At 39.4% G+C, this 16,987-nt stretch overlaps 1 protein-coding gene across 2 annotated transcripts in view; it reads right to left on the reverse strand.

Moving 5' to 3' along the window:
* Nucleotides 1-1,013: 1,013 nt before the first annotated feature.
* The window catches only part of ARID4A (AT-rich interaction domain 4A), a 47,145-nt gene continuing 31,171 nt past the window's right edge, over nucleotides 1,014-16,987 (reverse strand). Inside the window, exons 13-25 of one of the 2 annotated variants that reach the window (XM_027702678.1) lie at nucleotides 15,383-15,477; nucleotides 14,981-15,078; nucleotides 13,411-13,639; nucleotides 11,536-11,786; nucleotides 10,097-10,294; nucleotides 8,967-9,051; nucleotides 8,550-8,682; nucleotides 8,246-8,308; nucleotides 6,130-7,257; nucleotides 5,418-5,522; nucleotides 3,582-3,797; nucleotides 3,225-3,371; nucleotides 1,014-2,762 (exon numbers count right to left, since the gene is read on the reverse strand). In XM_027702678.1, coding sequence (XP_027558479.1) covers nucleotides 2,659-2,762; nucleotides 3,225-3,371; nucleotides 3,582-3,797; nucleotides 5,418-5,522; nucleotides 6,130-7,257; nucleotides 8,246-8,308; nucleotides 8,550-8,682; nucleotides 8,967-9,051; nucleotides 10,097-10,294; nucleotides 11,536-11,786; nucleotides 13,411-13,639; nucleotides 14,981-15,078; nucleotides 15,383-15,477 — 2,852 coding nt within the window. In that variant the 3' untranslated portion in view covers nucleotides 1,014-2,658. The remainder of the gene's footprint in view (nucleotides 2,763-3,224; nucleotides 3,372-3,581; nucleotides 3,798-5,417; nucleotides 5,523-6,129; nucleotides 7,258-8,245; nucleotides 8,309-8,549; nucleotides 8,683-8,966; nucleotides 9,052-10,096; nucleotides 10,295-11,535; nucleotides 11,787-13,410; nucleotides 13,640-14,980; nucleotides 15,079-15,382; nucleotides 15,478-16,987) is intronic. The other variant, XM_027702679.1, reaches the window with a different exon arrangement.

Genomic DNA, 16,987 nt, shown 5'->3' on the forward strand with positions numbered 1-16,987 from the left:
TCTGTATAATCATAATTCTGTGTCTTCAACAACATAAGCTTTCATCCAAGGCAGTGGAAGATGCGTTGGAATTTATTTTGTCAACAAAGCATCAATAAGGGGATTATAGTAAAGTTATAAATTATAGATCTTATTAGGGTTTCTTCCTGATTTCACCTTTAATCCAGGATAACTCAATGATACCCAGGTAATCTTCTCTTCCCTGTGTTTTTTTAAACATCACAGGAAACTACTGTAAACATCTACTGAATAAATTGGTTAACTGATATGCTCCTTCCCAGAAGGATAAAATCAGTGGAAGTCCACATTTTTGCCTGTCCACCTTTTCCTGCAGGTTTTATGTCCTGCCAGAGTAAGGATGTGAGTTGGTTTTGGGGGTGTGGGTGTTTCCATGAGACCAGTGCGAGGTGAGCAGGTGGGAAGAGCAGGAAGGAAGCAAATTCTCTATGTCAAGGTGCAACCACCCCTCGGAATGGTTTCCATGTCTTATGGAATCATACCTTCAGTCTTCCATGCAGTGTTTTAAACACTCCTAAGGGAGCAGCAGTCAGCTGGGAACACACACTGGGACGGGCTCAGCTCCTCCATCATCTGTGCTGAGCATGTGTATGTGCCTGTTTGAGATCTCACAGTGTGTAGACAGGTTAGAAATCTCCACAAGATATAATTAATCCTGTTATTTCACCGGATTTTCAATTTCCTTCTGCAAATATTAAACATGTGACCCATGTTACTTCCTTTTGAATGAGTATAGCTTTTTATTTGTAGCTATTGTAAGATTAACAGTAAAAGTTAGCTCCTTAAGAAAAAGTCTTTACAGTAATTTATGGAGATTAATTTTCCTATTTAGGTTAAGCCCAGACATTTACAAGAACAATCACTTAAATAAAAATAGAATATAAAGCCTATGTTTAAAACATGGCCTTTATTAGCGCTGTCTAGTGAGCTCCATATTTATCTTACATTGAAATAGTTCTGCTTTGCTTAAGAAAAGACAGAAAAAGTGCATTTACAAGAGTACTTTTTCTTTAATTTTCTGCGAAAATGGAAGGAATTGGAATCACAAGTTGACAAATGCTGCAAAATGAAATTTCAAGAAACATCAATTTTAGTAATGCTACGCCATCACTAGTGTTTCCTTCTGACCCTCTGCCGTGTGAACCAAATATCCTGATATACAGTCTAGAGCATCTATGGTTTTACTCTACAGCATATTAAACACAGAAAAAGGGGCTCAGACCCCCTTTCAATGTACAAACATGAATAAAAAAATCGATTAAAAAAATCACTTTTATACATAATGTATATGCAAACTGTCTTAAATACATGGTTTTTTGGAAGAGTTATTTACAAACTGCATCTGCCCGTGGGACAATCCACAGGCAGAGCACACACAGTCGCTTTTACTTTATTGTTGCATCTCAACTTTGGGAGATAAGAGATTTTTTTCGGCAGTACAGCAAACAGAAGAACTTGTGACAAAGGATCTTAAGGGCAACCCAAGAAATTTGGTTCCTCCAAACAAAGTTAAAGTACTAGGACTGCCAAAGTCTCCAAATCAAGTTTAGTTTAAGCCAGATGCCCACTGACAGATCTGTGTGGGGGAGGACACGTAGACAGACCCATTGGAAGTACAGGAATGGCTACTGGATAACTCCTCCTGAAGAGCCAGAACTGAGAAGGATGTTTTATCCAAAGAGTGAACTAACCTAGAATTTTTTTTTTTCCAATTTTATTAATATTTTAAAAAATACATAAAAATACAACATCCAATGTCTGAATAAATATATTTAACAAGTTGCAAGATACCTTATTTTACACAAAAATTTCAGCTTTAGAAATCTTGTTAAATAACTTCATTGTTGTTATATATTTCATTTTTCGTCTTTTTGTAACAAAATAAAAACTCTGAAATTACATAGAAAAAAGACAAAATATTTTTGTCAAGGGATAAGATAGTCCACTGAAAACCTATTCACAATTCCACTGTAAACATTAATAAACATTAAAATATTTGCATAATTGTGTGCTCAAAAATCCTATAAAAAGTGGAAGACTTATTACAACTGTAGTTTTCAGTCAACTACACTTCCTTTCACAATTTATTTTGTCCCATTTACACCTTTAGAACTGGGCACGTTGCTGAACACATACTTTGGCAGTTCTGTATAGCAAGTGCTTCCACGAAGAGGAACTACTCACCAAGAGTTACCTACAGCTCGGTGAAAGTGCAGCAGCTACTCAGTTCTTTTGGGTAATTAATACTCTGATGTCTGCTTGGTGCACTTGCTTTTTTAAGATCACCCTAGAACACCTGAATGCTTCATTGGACATAACTTTTCAAATTTGATAAGTGCCCTTTCTCTGCGTTAAGAAAAAAAAAACAAACAAACAAGAAACAAAAAAAACCAAAAAACAAACACAATGACAAGGATGTCACGTTGTGCCTACAAACCTTCAGTTACCAATGAGCTTAAGTTCTCTGAACAGTAAATTAAACAAAAGAAGAGGGTGGGAGGGGAGAACAGGTACAGTCCAGCAGTGGAAGTGTGTACAGGATATACTTGGCAATGTCAGACCAGTTGAGTGCTTTCTGTGGCTGAATTTCAGGATTTATGTCCATGGCAGCAAGTTGCTGGCAAGGCAGAGAAATGTGTATCACCTGCATTCGACAGCGAGCACGTTCTGGGGAGGAGAGGAGGAGGATGGACTCATTCCAGTGTCTGAGGAGGCAGATGACATGGATGCTCCTGTATGTGACACTGAACACACAAAACAACCCATCAGCAGGAGATTATCAAAGTACAGCTCACAATGATGGTTCCCTTGGTCATTATGTTGTTTAAAAAGAAACAGTACAATCACAGAACACAGATTTTTTTGTCAACTGCTTTCACTGCTCTATTCGCAGAAACTGGATTAACCTCAATCATCTACTGAGAAATAACTCTGACTGAACACTCAGACCAGGCTTGCACTAGGAGTCCAATCTTCTAATTTGCAGTTATAAAACAGTCAGTAAATATTTCTGTAGGGTTCAAGTTGTGAAAAGCCACAAATGTTCTTTCTAAATATGTATACAAACAGCTTATAACACTTTTTTGAAAAATGTTATCATTTAACCTCCAGTTGCATTGACTTGTCATGCAAAGCACAAAGCAAATCTCAGTTACTTTCTCTGTCTTTCTTTTTCATGCAAAGCACAAAGCAAATCTCAAAGTTACCTTCTCTGTCTTTCTTTTTCAATCTTTTCCTTCTCCTGTCTATGGTTGCTACTTCTGACTTCAAGGACATGTAGTATTTTCGTATCTCCTGCAGTTTTTCTTGTAAGAAGGAGATCCTTTCAGTGCTGCTCATATTATCCAGTTCATCTAAAAGTGGGAAGAAAAAATAGCTTTATTAAGGCCATTTTAAACAGATCTTAAGTGGATGTAAGCCACAGCAGGAGAGGCAACACATTTCCATGGCTATGCCATAAAAAGCCCACACCTAATTTAGAATCCCAAAATGTGCACGTTTTTCTTTCAGAACAAATTTTCTTCTAAACACCTTCTAATTCAAGTAATTTAAAGAATTCTTACTGAGCTGGAAACTCCACTTGTACACTCTGGGTGAAGCATTCTGGTGGTGGTGCTTCTCCCTGTGTTTATCCTTCTCCCCATCTTTGATGTGAGGGGAAATCACTCTGGCAGGAGACCGAGAAATCTTCTGTGGTTTGGCTGCGTTGAGGTGTTTTACAGGAGTACATTTACTGGAACTGTCCAGCACAGGAAGGTCTTCACTGTCACTACTTTGTCCTGCAATGAGAAGAATTTAATTTGGACTTAAAAAAAAACCCCTATCTTGACATTTTAAAAATAGTGGTTATAGTAAAAAGCAATGATTAAGGACAAAAAAGCTGCTTCTTGCTCAGAAGATCCCAGAGTGCACCCAAGGGAAAACCATCCCAGATTCCAGGTGTAACATCAGACACAACATGCACTGAACTCCCAAGTGTGCAGGAGAATTGGGCTGACTAGGCCTAGTTAAAAAGTGAAAGTCTAATTTCTTCACATAAATAGTTAATAAACTCATCAAAATTAGAATATTAGAGCACTGATAACCTATCTTAAATCACCTATTTTGGCTTTCTAACATAAAGCAAACACTAGAATTCCTTTCTTAAAGATCACCCCTGCATTACTAAAGGCAGGTAGCAAGTGATTGTAAATAGTGACCAAATTGCTTTACACATCTAAAAGAACAGTTCTGAAACAAGACTAAAAGCATAGAAGTTTAACATGTAATAGAGAATTCTAAGCTGATATATTCAAATATTTTAGATCCCCACACTAATTGCCAGGTTTTCCACAGGCATGTCAAATATGTCTGAATATTGTATGTCAAATAATTAATATTTTAGTTTGATATTTAAAAATATAACAATGCTGTCACGAGGGCTAAAAACATTGACTCACTCATACAACCATCACCAAAAATTCTGTGACAGGACAAGGGGGAATGGCCTTAAGCTGAAGGAGGGCAGGGTTAGGTTGGATATTGGGAAGAAATTGTTGGCTGTGAGGGTGGTGAGGCCCTGGCACAGGTTGCCCAGAGAAGTTGTGGTTGCCCCATCCCTGGGAGTGTCCAAGGCCAGGTTGGATGGGGCTTGGAGCAACCTGGGATGGTGGAAGGTGTCCCTGCCCATGGCAGGGGGTGGAACTGGAGGATCTTTAAAGTCCTTTCCACCCCAAATCATGGAATGTGATTCTGTGATTCTGATATTAACAGCAAAATGTTTTTCTGCATTGGAATATTTTAAGTGGCTCCTTTTCCCAAAAGTTACCCAATTTCCCAGTAAAGTTACCCAGGGGGTTGGAATGAGATGATCTTTAAGGTCCCTTCCAACCCAAACCAGTCTGTGAATCTATGGAAAATGAGCTACAGAACCATAAAAATTCACATTTCTATAGCAAGTTAGAAAATAATCACATCCTTGAAAGAAAAATTTCCTTTGGCTGAAAAGCTGTTCTTTAGCATCAAACATTTTTCTGTACTTCATAAATGGCAATTTTTTTCCCCCCACTAGAAACATGTATTGTAAGACTTCAAAGTTACTCTCTCCCAAAATTCATAACCAATCTAATACATAAAAATCAGCATAATGGTAAATATTTAGTAACTGCTAATATACACAATTAGTAATTTTTCCGAAGTAATATAAAATAGCCAAGAGATTCCCAGTAACTCTGCTACCACAGAGCTCGAAGTTCCCTCCAGCTGTTCATCATCAATAATCTTGATGAATAAAAATGAAAATCCCCCTGGCAGGGAAGTCCCATTCACTGCAAACAGTGGGTAACAGTGAGAACAGTGGGCTCTTATCCATGTTTACAGGTCAGGAGAACCTTTCCCCTCCTCCCCCTCCAGGAATGTACCTGTTCCATTCTTTTCATTTTTGGCTGCAGCGCTGGTTCGCTTTGGAGTTCGCTTTTGTTTCTTTGCCAGTGTTCCACTGTTGCTGTCACTGGGTCTTTTTTGACCTACATGAGAAGGGAAAAAAACAAACCAAAAAAACCAAAAACAAAACACAAGACAACTCAAATTATTTCTGCTTCTAACAAGCTCTTTTTATAAGCAAGAAAGAGAAATTTAAAACCAGACAGGATAAGACAGTTGGGGTTGTTCAGTTTGGAGAAGAGAAGGCTCTGGGGAGAGCCCCTTCCAGTGCCTAAAGGGGCTCCAAGAGAGCTGGAGAGGGACTTGGGACAAGGGCCTGGAGGGACAGGACAAGGGGGAATGACTTCCCACTGACAGGGTTAGATGGGATATTGGGAAGAAATTGTTGGCTGTGAGGGTGGTGAGGCCCTGGCACAGGTTGCCCAGAGAAGCTGTGGCTGCCCCATCCCTGGAAGTGTCCAAGGCCAAGTTGGACGGGGCTTGGAGTAACCTGGGATAATGGGAGGTGTCCCTGTCCATGGCAGGGGGGTGGAACTGGATGGGCTTTAAGGTCCCTCCCAACCCAAACCATTCTGTGATTCTATAACCAGAAGATAAAAACAAGCAACAACTTTTAGCACAGTGACACCAGACTTAAGACAACTCTGGTAATGATTACAGCAGGGAGTGACTTTTCCCAGGAACGCTCACCTTTCTCTCCCATCTCTCTCTCTTGCACAGCAATACTACAATTGCTTGATGTGGTGCTGGCTTCAAACCCATTGACGGACTCACTCTCACAGAGCCCCTCCTGGGACTCCTCAGCCACACTGTCCACCTCGATGGTCACGTCGCTCTCGCTCTTGACGCTCCGCGACTCGTCCTGGCTGAGGGCCAGGGGAGAGGCCACCGGGAATCCCGAGGGGACCGTGGGGGGTAAGGCAGAGGGGTGGGAGTTCGGAGCATTGGGGTCTGGCTTTTCTGCTATTGTGTCTTCACTGCTCTTCTCCTTCTCGTCCAAGTCGTCCAAGTCCACCTCGTGGCACAGCAAAGTCTCAGGACCGATCTGGGGCATCGTGTCGTCCTCGTCCTTTAAGGGAACGTTCTCCATGGCTTCAGTGGGACGTTGGAAGTTGTCGCTCCTCAGTTCCTGACCGCGCGGAGCTGATTCCGCCACCAGGGATGGCATCTCCTCATGTCCAGTTCTGAGGGACTCCTCAGCATTCATCCCTCTACATTCCTCTGCTCCAGTACATTCATTGGTCCTCTCTTCAGATACAATATTTGGCACTTCCATCTCACTCTCCCGCCGATTTCTCTTCTCAGGTGATGCCTGTTCCAGAGTTTTCCTTTTCAAAAGCTTCTTATCTTTTGTAGAAGGTTCTGTCTCACTTTCAGTAGTGCTGGAACTTTCTTTACAGTCCAAGGAAGACCCATCTAACCTTTCAGGTTCTGTAAGGGATTCATTTGCTGCCTCTTCTTGGCCTCCTGGAGCAATCTTTGCATTCTCTAGAGAGGGATCTTTTGTCTTGCTCCTTCTCCCTTTTCCCTTGGGTGATTTTTCAGCCTCTCTTTTGATTTCTTCGATTTGATCCGTTTTATTTCCAAAAATCTGAACTATTTGTTCACTTTCCTCAACTTCCAGTTTCAGTGTTTCTAGTGGCTGCACTTGAGTCCTGTCATTTTCTTTCATTGCATGAGGGATCTTTGGGTTTTCTTCATCAAGCTTCTCATCACGGAGTTTTTCGCCTTTTTCCAGTTCTGAAGTTTCTGGAGAAAATTCTTCATTCAAATTCTTTTCAGATGACTCATCTGCTTCACTGTCAGATGTGCCAGAGTCTAAAGAAATTTCAAAAAGAAGCAAACAGCACCCTAAATAATTAATTACAACACAATTTCTCATTTGAACCACACAAAACCCCCTCTCTTTTCAGTAATCTAGGGAGATACATCAGTTTAAAAAATCCTGCATTATTCAACACACTTGCTACAGTTCTTATTTTTACCTAAAATTTCTATGAAACTGCAATAGTAGTGGTACTGTCAGAGTTCAAGGAGCACCTGGATGATGATTTTAGTCATATGATTTAGTTCATGTCTATAATTCTCCTGCTACTATTTTCCAGATAAGCCAATATAAATGAATTACAGTTTATAGTAGTGAAAATAGTTTTACAGATTCCCACAACCTGTGGATGTTGCCTCCCCCATCTGAGATTACAAAACCAAAAATCAGTACGACTTCCTTCCATGCAGCCCCAAACAGAAAAAATAAAAACCAAAATCAAAAACAAAATCCTTCTAATAATATGGACATTTCATTGCTAAACTTATGTACAGGTGCACCACACACAGAGCAAGCATTGCTACATTACCAGAAGATTATTCAGGGACCTGCACCAACAGTGATTTCACCTGAGTTCTTGCTCAGAGAGGCTTAGAAATATCAAAAATGTTGCTGCCATTTGTGTATAATTAACAACTCTGCTGGATGATGCAGCACTGAGGTTGAGAACTTAATTACCACAACACAGACTATCATTATAGCATTGGGTTTGGCCTGTTCAATATCAGGACTGAAAGGCTCTGGCTGAAGAATATGGAATGATTTGCACAGTCATTTCTGTGCCACAGCTCTCCTGTGAGCAAACCGTGCCCCTCAGCAGCGTCAGCTCAGCTACTTCCTCAAGAAAGTTCACAAGGAGAAAGAAAAAAACAACAACAAAAAAAAACAACCAAAAAAAAAGGTAAAAAAAAAAAATCAAACTTCTTTTGAGAATGGTACTGAAAAAACCTCCAAAGTATACACAGGACTGAGATCACTCACCGTTTGATCCTCTATCAGAATCAAACATTCCTGAGCTACGTCTCGTCTGCCTGCGAGGTGTTGCTAAAATTAAAATCGAAAGGATTAATTTTTATGGAGTCATGTCTGCACCAAAAATCTGCTTTCTCACAGTGCTGGTGCACTGCCTGGTTAAGCAGGACTGGGAGGCTCTGACAGGGCAGTGCCAGCACCGCTCACATGCACCTCCACGCCAGAACACGAGTGCACAGATGTACCTTCGGTTCCGTTTGGGAATGGGGGGGATTGGACAAGTTGTTCCGTGCACCTCTGGCTCCGGATTTACCTTCACTGTTGGCTGTTTTGGATAAGCTGCAAGACGTGTTGGATGGAAGAGTAGATTTCAGAGGGGGCCGCCCACGCTTGGACTTTTGTTTCTCCTCATCCTTCTTCTCGTCCTTTTCACCGTCTTCTTTGCTCTGAGGGGAAAACAAGGAATTTTTATTAAAGTTTCACTGCTGATCATCAGAACCTTTTTCCTTCTCCTCTATTAAAAATCTAAACCGTGGACTGAATTTTTTTTTTTTTAATTTTTTTGTTAATGTTTTTTCACTGTTGTGATCATCAAAACTTTCCTCCTTCTGCTCCATTAAAAAACTAGACCGTGGACTGAATAACCTTTTTCTTTTTTTTTTTTTAATAACCTTTTTTTTCCCCCAAGTCATTAAATATTGTAGTACAAAAAACTTATTGAGATAATTACTTTTGTTTTTTTCTTCTGTTTTCTCTTTGGTCCTCCTTTGTCCACAGGCCAGATAATTCGATCAGCTTTCACCCACTCATCGTATCTAGAAGGGAATAACAACATGCTGTTATCACTGATATCACAGAAAGATGTTGTCTGAATATGAGGATTAAAAGACTAAATTAAAGAAGATATTTATTATTGAGAGGTAGGGAAAATTCAAGGCCAGGCTGGATGGGGTTTGGAGCAAACTGGGCTAGTGGAAGGTGTGTCCATGGCAGGAGGGTGGAACTGGCTGGGGTTGAAGGTCCCTTCCAACCCAAACCATTCCATGAGAGCAGAGCATGGATTTACCAACACATGCAGGATCTGGCATTAGAAAGATGAATTAGATTTCTAGCCCATAAAAAAGAAATAAATTATGGGAGGGATGGGGGAATGAAGGTAGAAACTTCCCTGTCTCTTGCAGCACAGCACTGGAACTCAGGGGACTGAGTCAGCTCTGAAGTGTGGCAGTTATTTCACATATTTGGGACACCTTAAGTTAAATACCAGAAGTGCTGTATTTTTAAAAAGTACCAATTTTGTGGTATTTTTGTCTACATAATCACAATGGTCTTAATATCAACAGCACAATAATCCATTTCTACAGCAGTGTTGCATATAGATTGGCTGCCAGAAGCATTTGATATATTTTTTCTGCAGTTCTTTGCTGCTTTGCCCTCTCCTCCTCTCTGTACTCTTTACAACCACAGTTAAATTTCAGTACAAGAATATATTTTGTTGCCAAAATTCCAGTGCTTCATACACTTAATTGTAGATGCTTTCACCATTATCAATGACCCCCTTAAATAAAAAAGTCTGATAGTGCTGACACAATAAAATTCAGGGATACTCCTGTAAGGAGTGAGGATTACTAAGGTGGGTGGAAACTTGGAAACACAGAAGTATATACTGATATTTTAGTGCAATACCACAAACAAAATCATTAACACTGAAAAGTGCAATAGAGTCAGAGCCTGTATTGTTGATAATTCAATTTTGAGCCACATCACTGATCATCTTTCCCTTTATTTTCTTAAAAACAAACATTTCTTTTGAAAATAAGCCTTTCAACAAAGAAATGAAAGGCAATTTGTTCTCCTCACCTTACATTCCAACCATAGTAGTGAACTAAATATAAAACTTCTCCATCATCAATTTCTGTGCTTTTAATACTGGCTTCATAAATTTTTTGAGTCTTTCCACGTCCATATTTTACTTTCACTTTGGTTCCAGTCAGGCAGGGTTCTGTGTCCTCCTCATCCTCTTCACCTTCTGATTCTCCTTTGTTCTCAAGTTCCTCCCTGCAGTAAAATGTATTTAAAATGCCCACTAATTAGTGACAATGATGTTTTAACATTTAATGAGTGTAGCCAAGCTACTACAAAGAAAAAGGCTGCAAGTAAAATTCCTTTTCTGCACCCTGCACTGCCTCTGAAGCTGGCCTGGACCGAGGGTGAGTACCAAAAATATCCAGAAAATGGTAATTTAAACGCAATTTATTAGATGTACGACAACCTCAAGGCCTAAAGATTATTTTTTAAATTAACATTTTGATAATACATAGAGGAATAAGTTAACTCAGCATTTGGCTCCTCAGTAAGACATTAAGAATTAGCTTCAGTTTTTAAAGTAGGTTTGATTTTGACACAGTTTGCTTGACTGCAGAAGTTACAGTTACACTTTACAAACTGTACATAAGTTTAGACTGCCATCATAGTGATCCTCTCATAGATACAAACATCACTCCACTGGAAAAGAGTTGTTTATAAGAGTGTTTAGCCAAGACTAGAAGTGACTACACAGCTCCTATTACACCTACAGCTAATATTTATATATTACACTTAAACATATTTGCAAGAATTAAAATTAACCTATTTTTACCTATAATTATTTCCCTATTTTAGGGCGAATTTATCATAAAGTAGAAGTTAAACTACAAAAAAGTCACCAAGAAAGAAAATACTCAAAAAAACTACGGGTTTGTTTTTAATGAAATGTTTTTGCTGGCCTTCAGTGAAAGATCAACTATAGTGTTGTGGCAAATAAGAGAAGTAACATCCACACTGCTTAAAGAAAACTTCTTGATGCCTTGCTCATCTGCCATACAATAAAAACAAGGATCCTGGATCTTCAGGAGACATCAGGAAACAAACAAAAGCAGAGGAGAAGAGGGATTTGCCCTTTATACTTTGACTGCCCAGAAAAGCGTCCCCAAAGTGCTCCCCACCCACACAGCACCTGGCACTGGCACAGCCGTGCTGGCTGGAGGTACCAGTGTGATAAAACACCAGCACAACCTTGCCAAATAAAATGACAGGGAAAAACACTGTCTGGCATCTACCAGAAAAGGTGCTTCCATGAAGGACAGCTGGCTCTGTTTTACTGGAAATAAAATGTACCCATCCCTGCCCGGCTGAGTGAATTAGGTCCCCAATTCCCACACGTCAGGAAGGTCTCCAGCTCTGTGTATCCTCCTGCTTGGAGCACAGCTCCATCATGGCACAAACAAACCCAAAGGAAGGTGATACAAGCCAGTGTTTACCTCTCTCTCTGCCTCTCTTCCTCTTCATCCGACTCTTTGTCAGAGTCCTCCTGTTTTTTGATTTTTTTCTCTTTTTGCTTTGGTGTACTTTTCCTCCCTAGTGGAGTTTCGTTTTCTTTCTTTTCTGCATTCTCAGGTGTTTCCTCTGTATCTTTGTTTTCTTTGTTACTGTCTTTTAGTTTGTCTGGTGTTTTATCCTCTTCACCATCTTTTTTAGCAGGGGTTGCATCACGGGCAAGTCTCCTTCGTCCCTAAAACAGAAACATCAGTTTAATGACTCCTGGCAATTGTTTTCTCTATAACCTCTCCAAATCTCAGCAGAAAAAGTGAGATTTACAACAGAAAAAAGGCTGGAGATAACACAAAAAAAAAAAAAAGGCAAAATGTTCTAAAATATTAAGATGAAAGATTTTGTTAATCTCTTCATTTGGAATGAAGAAGATGAGTTTCTGAATAATTGCTGGAGGATTTCAGGACATTTGGTTGGACCTGTGAGGTTTGTTGCTCTGACAGAAAAGGCCAAAATGTCTGATGCAACTGATTTTTGGGGATCTAGTACAGGTTCATCATTTTGTTTATTAAAAGACTCTTCATAGGATCATTGCTTTTCAATCAGAACATTTAAAATACATTATGAATGCAAGATTAATTATCTGAAGGGCATCCAAAGATGACAGTAGTGAAGGCACTATAATAATTACAATTCACAGCAGTAGAACAGCAAATACTTTGGAAAAATAGTAATTAATGAATAGCTGGTGACTGGATTAAAAAATAATAAAATATATAACCAAATATTTAATAATTGCTAAATTAACAAAAGACAGTCAATGATAAAAAAGACCAAAAAATTTTACCATTTCTTTATTATCATCTTACCAGTTTTCTCAAAAAAACCCTCAAAAATAAATGAACACTCTAAAAACAAAGCTAATGCCATGGCAGGAATTTCACTGGGGCTGATACAGCCTGGAAAAACCACCTGCAGTCAGGCAGAGATCTCAACTTGTGTTCACACCGTGTCTTTCTTTTCACGCATTAATTTAAAAGGCCAACATTTGCTTGAAAAGCTGGTTTTCAGGAGGTACTTTCCCAGAATTACATTTTAGTTGAACAGAACCCTTACAAGTTGAACAATTAAAAAGGAATAATTCCTTGTCCTTCAGCAGTCATGTTCTAAGGAACACAAAATGTCCTTTTGACAGAATTAACATGAGTTCTACAGAGTCATATTCCAACAGCTCCAAAGTACTGTTTGCATTCTCCCTGGTGTTCAGTATCCTCATATCTATGTAGCTACTAATACAACCCTCACCTCTGCAGCATTTAAGGACAAATGAAGACTAAACTTAAGTGTTTCTCCCTCTGCTTTTGCCTGTATATTGTAAAATTGGAGTGTTTCTTTTGTTAGAAGAAGTGAGACTGTGATTAAAAACCAAGTCAGATAAACGAGTCTTCCTTTGATTCTTAAAGCCATAGCAGGCCTTTGGTGTTCCTGCTTCTTGCCAGAGAGCTCCAGGTTCCATGTGCCTGTGGAAATCCTCACCTACAACCAAGACTGTCCTGCTGTGTTTCCCTGTTCTGATGATCCACAGCTCTCAGGAGCTCCCGACCCATCCCTGAATCAAAACACATCTGACACCCAACACAGCCTGAGAAATCCCATGGATGGGGTGGAATACAAGGAAATAATCAAACCCAGCTCCATTTACAGGTAGAACATAACTGAGAGTTAACACTCACAGAACCCACCCTTGTACAAGAACACCAATTTCAAAGTGCAATCGAGCCCCAGGGAAAACCCACCATGGAAACTGTTCACCATACAAAGGGCTTTTGTTAAGGACTAAACAGGAATCAGTGCAAACCACTCACCCTGGGGGATCTTAGTTCTACTTCTTCTTTTTCACTTTCACTGCTGGAATAATTTTCTTCTGCTTCTTTTTTAACTTCTGTTGGGGGCATTTTTTGTTCCTCTTTTACACTTTCCTCCATTGGTTCCACGTGTTTCTGGGTGTCTTCTACCACTTTTGGCTCATTGTGGTGGATGGTCCTGAACTGAATGTTTGCAGAGCGACAGTACTCCTCAAAACCATACAGATACCTGCAGACAAATTAGGTTCCATTTATATTGCAAGGTTTATTTTCTATTTATTCAAGTGCATAAAACCTATTTTCCTGCTCACTAACTTCGGGAAAGAAAAAAAAATAATAGTGGCAACTAAAGAAATCCAAATAAACAAAATTAAAAAGCCAGAGAAGATTTTGAAATGAAACAATTTTGCACACAAGTCAAGTGGTGAGAAAGAATACACACAGGTGCTTCCCACATATTTAACTTCATCCCCATCCAGTTAAGAATTCCTGACAGTAAAGCCATGCATGAGCTTCTTCATATAACTGCCTGTGCACACTCTAATCCAGTTACAGGTGAGAGAGAGATTAATTAGCTTATTCCTCAATGAATAAATATGCAAGTTACAACACACTATCATGTGTCCAAACAACATTATTGTTATTTCCACTGTAACAGCAACCTAGTACACAGTTACCAATTATTCTTTTTATGATAAACACTCTTCTTTGTAAAATACAGACCTTAAACATGTGCCCAGTTCAAATCCCACTGAAGATGTCTGAATATTTTCATCTTCATTAACATTAACATGAGTTGAGTCAATAGTCATCCCTATTTCCAAATTTCCTTAGGTTCGAGGCAAGAGAACCTCATTCTCTCCTTTTACTCAAAAAGCCCAATTGTTTCTTGTCAAACTTCCAGGAGAATAAATAATGAAAATAATTTTCATTTAGAAAATGAGCTTGAAAAACGTCATTCCTAGAAGGTTTCCATTTCAAAAGTTAAAACACAACTGAAAACCAAAGGTCAGAAGAAAAAGATTTATGTATTTGTTCATTACAAGTAATGATTTTACTATTTACTGCCATATGCACACAGTAATGCCCTAAAGCCATTGTTCTACAAATTCTGCAAAGATTATATTTAAATACCCAATCTGAAACATGTCCTTTTTCAATCAGCATTCTTCAGGAAGTTAAAGAAACTGGTATAAAATTCTCCTCACTGCTCAAAGCACCTCCAGAATGACGACAGTACGTTCTTGGTAATCGCCGCAACCTGCAAAGCTGAATTTGCCAAAGCTTATTCTATAAATTTCTTTGTTGTATTCTGAAATAGCACCTCAGATGCTGAAAGGGAATGTTTCTTGATGGAAAACGAGCAGACTTCTCATGTACTGGAGCAAGAGGAACTCAGGCAGCCCTGAGCAATCCCTCCCTTCCTCCACCATTTCAACTCTCAGCACTGTTCCTTAACTGAAGGATCGCAACTGTTGTTTCACTGAACTATCAAAAATTGCTTGAATGTTGTACATGCTACTAAAAACATGGAAAGACATTTTCACCATTACACAATATGAGAACTTACTTTCTATAAGCAGTTTTTACATTGTAGGAAGCAGCCGAGTTCAAAATAGGAATGCCAAGGTCCATATAAATTTGCTTCCATACAGCACCACTCTCAATCTTTGAGGGGGAAAAAAGAAAGAGAACAGGAAATTTTCAGTTTTTCTTAACCAAGAACATTAAGGAATTATGTCTAACACAGTCACAAGCCACAGTCTTTTAGAATCATAGAACAGTTTGGGTTGGAAGGGACCTTAAAGAACATCCACAATTCCAACCCCCCTGCCATGACACCTTCCACTACACCAGGTTGCTCAGAGCTACATCCAACCTGGACTGGAACACTTCCAGGAATGGGGCAGCCACAGCTTCCCTGGACAACTATTTATGGACATATTTAGTTCAGGGAACATCCAACACTTACATTGTCACACCCACCCTGCTGATAAACCAGTCTAAAAAGTTTGAAGAGATTAAGGTCCTTGTAGCCCAGAACTGGTGGTTTATTGATAGGAGTACCTGGATAAAACAAACCAGAAACAAGAGGTTATCCTAAAGAACAGCAAATTGCCTCTTCCAATGCTTCAGCACAAAGTTGATGACAAATATCTTTCTGCATTTTAATTTAATAGTTTAAGGTATGTCACAAGTCAGGAGTTTCCAATCACCAATTAAGGCTTCACCCTCTTGAGTGATCACTCAGCTCTGGGTGCTTTATTAGCCACCCAAATTTATTAATAATCCCTATCCAACTGGCTGCATCCCACTGCTGCTCTCCTGAGTGTGGAGGACACAGCCAGAGCTGCAGGAAGCACCACAGAACACCTGAGGAATGCTGGAATACAGTAATGTGTGAAGAGATTAACTCAAAACACAGTGGGCTGAAAGGAATGAGGAAGAAGCAGAAACGTTGGATCAGGAAGAGTCATACAGGCAAATTGTCAGAATGGGAAAAAGCACAAAGCCCTGAGTGGATGTGAGTATTTGGGACAGTTCCAGGGAAAAGAAAGAACTCAAATCAGATGAGTGGTAATGACATCAAGAACAATAATTATTTATAAAAGGAGAAACCAAAAGTGACTTGGGGCAAATGGCTGCATCCGTAGACAATAATCCTCCCAGCAAGGAAGAATATCAAACCTCTCCCCTGCTGCTTCTTATCTTCCTTCATCTTCATGCAATTATATTTGGAATCATTAAAATAATTTTACGGGACTTTGGGAATACTGTCATGATTACATGAATCAAAACACTCAGACTGAGAGACCAGAATGTAGAACAAATGTGGTGGGAACAAAAATCTTGCTTTAAGGACAGAGGAGAAAAAAAAAAAGGAAACAGAAAGGGGCAAAGGCCCAGTCCTGAAAAAGTCCTTCCTGCACATTGCTCAATCCATGTATGGCTTAGAGAGTATTTCCTGGACTGAGTCTCCAAAAATGCTTTCTTCTTTTGCCTTCACAAGGCCCTGACATGGTCCCTACTTGGTTTGTAGTCTAAGAGTTTAGGAAAGGGACTGAGGAAGGAGGAAAGCAGAAAAAGGGGAAGAATCAGGCTACCTGAGAAGAAAACTGGGGATCAGCCCAGCAGCAGAGGGAGGTTTTTTCCCAGCCCAATTTAGACTTTTATTCCCCTAAAGCAGGTTATTCTCCAGAAACACTGGTTATACACAGGAGGTCTCAAAACTGTATTGGATGAGCTCCAGAACTCTTTGCTATAACACAAAATCAATTACTGAACCTGTGATAAGAACTGGAAATACTGAACAGACTTGGAACTGTTCTTTTATGATTCTGTGGCTTAGAATACACCTCATTAGAAGGGATGCAGACCCTCTTTTACAAAGGCAACTTGATTTCCCCATTAATTTTAAAACAAAAAAAAAGGCAGGGGGTAAATTAGCACTTCATGTTTTACTCTCAGCTCTGGTTATTTAAAATTCAAATACCTCAACGTTTGCTGTAGTATGCTGCTATGGAAATATCACATTCAGGTCACTTTTGCCAAGGAAAAATGAAGGAAAAATAGTAAA

The sequence above is a fragment of the Neopelma chrysocephalum genome, unplaced genomic scaffold (genome assembly GCF_003984885.1).
Source record: "Neopelma chrysocephalum unplaced genomic scaffold, ASM398488v2 Primary Assembly neopelma1_191, whole genome shotgun sequence".
Classification (NCBI taxonomy): Eukaryota; Metazoa; Chordata; class Aves; order Passeriformes; family Pipridae; genus Neopelma; species Neopelma chrysocephalum.